General features: G+C 40.6%; 1 protein-coding gene across 5 annotated transcripts in view; it reads right to left on the reverse strand.

The window, feature by feature from the left end:
- Positions 1 to 423: 423 nt before the first annotated feature.
- THYN1 (thymocyte nuclear protein 1) overlaps positions 424 to 4,731 on the reverse strand; it is a 5,226-nt gene continuing 918 nt past the window's right edge. For 3 of the 5 annotated variants that reach the window (XM_011376240.2, XM_023521029.1, XM_011376238.2), the window contains exons 3-8: positions 3,241 to 3,422; positions 2,381 to 2,449; positions 1,940 to 2,032; positions 1,299 to 1,394; positions 929 to 1,079; positions 424 to 618 (exon numbers count right to left, since the gene is read on the reverse strand). In XM_011376240.2, coding sequence (XP_011374542.1) covers positions 572 to 618; positions 929 to 1,079; positions 1,299 to 1,394; positions 1,940 to 2,032; positions 2,381 to 2,449; positions 3,241 to 3,422 — 638 coding nt within the window. In that variant the 3' untranslated portion in view covers positions 424 to 571. The remainder of the gene's footprint in view (positions 619 to 928; positions 1,080 to 1,298; positions 1,395 to 1,939; positions 2,033 to 2,380; positions 2,450 to 3,240; positions 3,423 to 4,731) is intronic. The other 2 variants (XM_011376239.2, XM_023521030.1) reach the window with 2 other exon arrangements.

Below are 4,731 nucleotides of genomic sequence, written 5' to 3' on the forward strand. Positions count from 1 at the left end.
GGTTCTGTGGTCTCTTTGTTCTTACACTGTCCCACCTCACACACAGGGAAGACAGCCTCCTACCCAGAGCCAACACGCCTGCCCTCTCTGTGTCTGGCCCCTGGTGAACAATGATGGGCCCTTTATTAGTACATGTTTTAGACAATGGCTGAGAAAGGAATCCCGGTTTTACCTCTGTCTAGCAACTTGTCCTAAAACTGCTGATGGTTTACACCCCCGTGGGACCCATATAACTCCAGGGGTCGGTTCTATTCAGTGGGTGTTAACAGACTAGCCGTGCACTCTGGTATTGCCACAGTGAAAGAAGAAGGTAGAGGTAGCCCTGTATCTTGTCAAGGGACAAAAGAAGCCAGCCTGGAGGTAAAAGGCCTACAGTGGTGTATTCTACACCCAATGCGGTTGTAAAATAAAAGCTTTCCAACATTGATATTAGCATTTTATTGAGAAAGTACACAAAACCCACCTATGTACACAAACCCCAATGAACATAACAAGCAAGCCTCCTCACACCTTTTGTCTTATAAAAGCTTCACTCCTTTGGAATAATGTCTTGCCCATTCCAGCGTATCAGTTAACTTGGTTCCTTTTCCTCCAGGCTCAAAATAAAATCAAATTCTTCTACCAAAAAGAGAAAAAAGGAAGAATTAGGTCCCCTCTCTCCTCTTGAACAGGGAAGTTATGCTAGGCATTCCTCATGTACCAAGGCCGGTAGTCAATCATTCAAAAACTATTTATGGAGTGTTTTACTATATGCCAAGCATTGTTGGGTAGTGGGTACATACTAACGCAAAACTCAGGACATTATTTTCTCCCATGACGATGTTACAGGCGAAGAGACAGCATAAATACTGTGCCCAAGTTTAGTCAATAAATGAATTCATGGCATCATCCTGGTGCATGGGTAATAAAGGACAGGGCTCGCTCTTACCTTGGGTCAGGGGCTGAATTGAGAGTCTCTGGCGAGTGAAGAGTGCCATATTTTTTAAGGGGCCACCAGTGGCTTTGTGAGCTTGGTGATGGGTTTTGAGCTCCGCCAAGGAAATGAAACGCTTCATCATCCGAACAAACTGTACATCCACCTACATGACAACAGTGTATGGGAGAGGAAGACATGTCCACTGTGTTTTAGCTGCTTGCAGGAGGTTCCTATGGGCAGGCTGCTAGTGTTCTGTTCTTATATCCAAATTCAGGGTACCCTCATGTATAAGAGCTGGTCTCTGTACTTAGACCTAGAGATACCCCAGACCATCCTCCCTCTCTTTGTCTATCCTTCCCCTCATGAAAATAGCAGTCTTTACCATGGCCCATTTGGGGTTGTCTTCTTTGCTGGAGGGATCATAATAGGGATTGCTTTTCTCAAACTGTGTGTGGTCTGGGTAAGCCTCCTTCACAATCTGAAACCAAAACCAAGCCTCCAATCAATTTCCTGTATAGTGAGCTCCAAAGCCAATCTTTAATCCAAGGCCAACTTTTAATTCTGACCCTGCACACTTCTTATTCCATCTGCCTGGCTGCAAAGCCAATGAGGGCTCTGATATCTGGAAATAATAGTCTAAGACAAACATATGAAATCAACCTTGTTTTGACAATCTTCAAAGTATCTTCTAAAACCAAATATTAAAGGTTATTTGTGCCATTTTCCTCCTGCAGTTAATAATTTTATCCTGATAACTCCTGGCTTGGAAGAATTTTTGAGTGAGAAGCCAAAGTGTAAAAATAGAAGTCTACGCCAGTGGGACCTGAAATGAAGGCCTGCCTTGTTATAGTCCTTGCCACACAGGAAGAGGCCAAGGCAGTTTTTCCATACTCCACTGAGATCAGGAATGGGAAAGAAGGCACTTTTTTTTTTTGTTACCTATTTAAGCTGTATCCCTCTGTATCTACATGAGTAAGTGATGCTGAAGGGAGAGGGATTCAGACCAAAGCCTGTGCAACTAACCTTAATAAGTCCGGCAATGCCTGGCTCTTTGCAGTTGCTATGGTAGAAGAAAGCTTCTTCCTCCAGCTTCATGGCTCTAAGGAAGTTCCGAGCCTATCCCAGGGGAGATTAAGAATTATCCTCCTGACCAGCTAGGAAACACTAGCTGTTAGCAGAAATCAAGTCAACTTTTATTAGATGAGTTTTTCTTTATTGCAATTTCCCTCAATTCTATTCTTACCTTTGCCAAAATACCCAGACTTGTATCAGGACACCGGCTAGAACACACACCATTTGACTGCATGCAGTCAGAGAAATTAAAGTACTTTTTAGTATGTTTTTAGGTTTGAGTTCTGGGAAAAAGCAACCTTGGCCAAAAGATTTTGCTACTGAATAAGTCATAAGAAGGAGGCAGGCATTTATCCCATTATAGGTCTCAAGGCCCTGCCCTTCCCCTCTCACCTGATAGTTGCGGACACCATCCCAGCATGCTGTCTGCTTGGGCTGTGCTTTGAGATCCTCAATGCTGAACTAGGCAACAGGAAATAAAGCCATTCATAAATAATCCTGAGCCATTTGGTAAGAATATATGGATGCAGATCACTCCTTCCCCTATAGTAAGGGTGCATCTGGCTACAGTGGAGATATATGTAGTGGACTGGGAAATAGCTCCACAGAGGTACTTGTATTGGGCAAATGTAAGTAAGCCTTTTTACCTTATCCTTGCTAATTAAGAGGTTTAGTTGAATGGATAATCCAGAGGATAAAGTAATTGCTGGTTATTTGTATGTCACTTATTAAAATATTATCTATTTCTTCTATAATATTTTTAATCAGATTTTATCTGGGCTATATTATTAAAATTGGTTTGCATTAATTCTCTGAATCAGGAGCATAGCAGGTGGCGAGAGAAAGGCAACCTATGATTGACATGTCTAGATTAGGAGTTGGCAAACTACAGCCTTTAGACCAAATCTAGCCCCATGGCTGATTTTTGTAAATACAGTTTTAGTGGAATAGAGCCATGCCATTTGTTTACTTATTGTCAATGGCAGAGTTGCAACAGCAACTATAAGACCCAAGAGCCTAAACTATTTACTATATGGCCCTTTACAGAAGAAGTTTGCCTTCCCTGTCCTAGATAGAGGATTCACAAGAACAGATAGTTGATGGTAATAAATCCTGCTGATTTTATTCTTTATTACCTTTTCCCTACCCTTCAAAGTTCAAAAGCTGGTGATGGAACCCTATGGTGTCCCATATTCATTTCTTAATTAAAAGAAAATAGCTTGAATGGATTGGAGACAGGCACATGGTCTCACCTTCACATCTACACCTTTCTCTAGACGGCTTTCTGGCTCTGACTTCATCAGCCAATAGCTGCTTAGATTTTTCGTGCAATTTTTAGAGGTTGAAGTCTTCTGAGGGCTGGAGTTCTCCACTTTAGTTGATGTCTCACCTAGGTTCTTAATCTTGGGACGTTTTCCTGCTGGTCCCTTCTTGTCTGAAGTAGGAGAAGAAACAAGAAGAGAGCTGTCATGCTTGCTGAGAGGTAACATTCCATTGTGGGAAGAGCATATGCTTTGGAGTCAGACCTGGATTCAAATCCTGAATCTGTCAATTACTAGCAGTAGTGGCTTAACTGCTGAACTTCTTTCTTATCTGTAAAAGTGGGACAAGAATGCCTACTTAATAGATAATCTTCTGGATTATCTATTCAATGGGATAAGAATACATGGTTGTGGTTTAGGATTAAAGATCCTAGCAGAGTACCTGGCACATACAAAGTAGTCAATAAATGATTTCCCTTCCCTCACTCTTTTCTGTGCCTTTGCTAAGACTAGTCTTTCTAACGAGAAAAGTAAGCCCCTATTCCATGGACTTGTTCTGAAGATTAAATAATAGAAATTATAGGCTTAGACAATGCCTAGCTTAACAAATATTCAATAAATATTAGGTTATTATCATCGTCATCATCTCATACTTCTTTCCTTGCTCACTGTGCTTCTGTAACCTGCTTCTTTTCCGTTCTTAGGCAATGCTGAGACAGTATATAAAACAGATCATTCAGGACTTTGCAAACATGGTAAAGACTGGCTTTTATCCTAAGAGAAATTAGAGAAAATGTGCCTACAACATAGTAGCACTCAACAGCTAACAGCTGTTAAATTCTTACTATATGACACACTCTAAACTTATTTATTTTTTTCATCCTAAACTCAACTCAGTTAATCTATACAATCTATGAGATGTTCTATTCAACTGGAATATGCACCCCAGATTACACATCTAGTAATGTAAGAATCAGGACCTGTCACATCGGTCTATCTGAATCCACACTTAATGACTATACTACACAATCTCTGAATTAAATCAAAGCTCCTTCATCAGTCATCATTAAATGTCATTTATGAATGTCTAATACTCTGAACTTTCCTAGTTTAGTTCCTAGTGCTCCTTCTGGAGTTAGCAGGAACACTGTAAACACCATATGTGTTGTTACATAACACAGTGTGTTGTAGTCAATCTGGAACCCTTGCAATTCCCAAAAGAGGTACTTTCTCTACCTTTAATTGTTTTGTTCCTGCTCTTTATCCACTCAGAATGCCATTTATCCTTGTGAAAATAAAAATGACATCCCATTTTCTTTGCCTGTGGTTAGCCTTCCCATTCTTTAAGGATGGACAATTCTACTTCCTTCTCAAAGACTTCCCTGTGATCCCTCTTTGTTGTCACACACCTAGCAATTCAGCTTCCTGGACCCTTTCACTTATGTCTGTTTGCATTTTTCAAAGGCAGGAAAAAAATATATA

This window comes from Pteropus vampyrus, unplaced genomic scaffold (genome assembly GCF_000151845.1).
Source record: "Pteropus vampyrus isolate Shadow unplaced genomic scaffold, Pvam_2.0 Scaffold288, whole genome shotgun sequence".
Classification (NCBI taxonomy): Eukaryota; Metazoa; Chordata; class Mammalia; order Chiroptera; family Pteropodidae; genus Pteropus; species Pteropus vampyrus.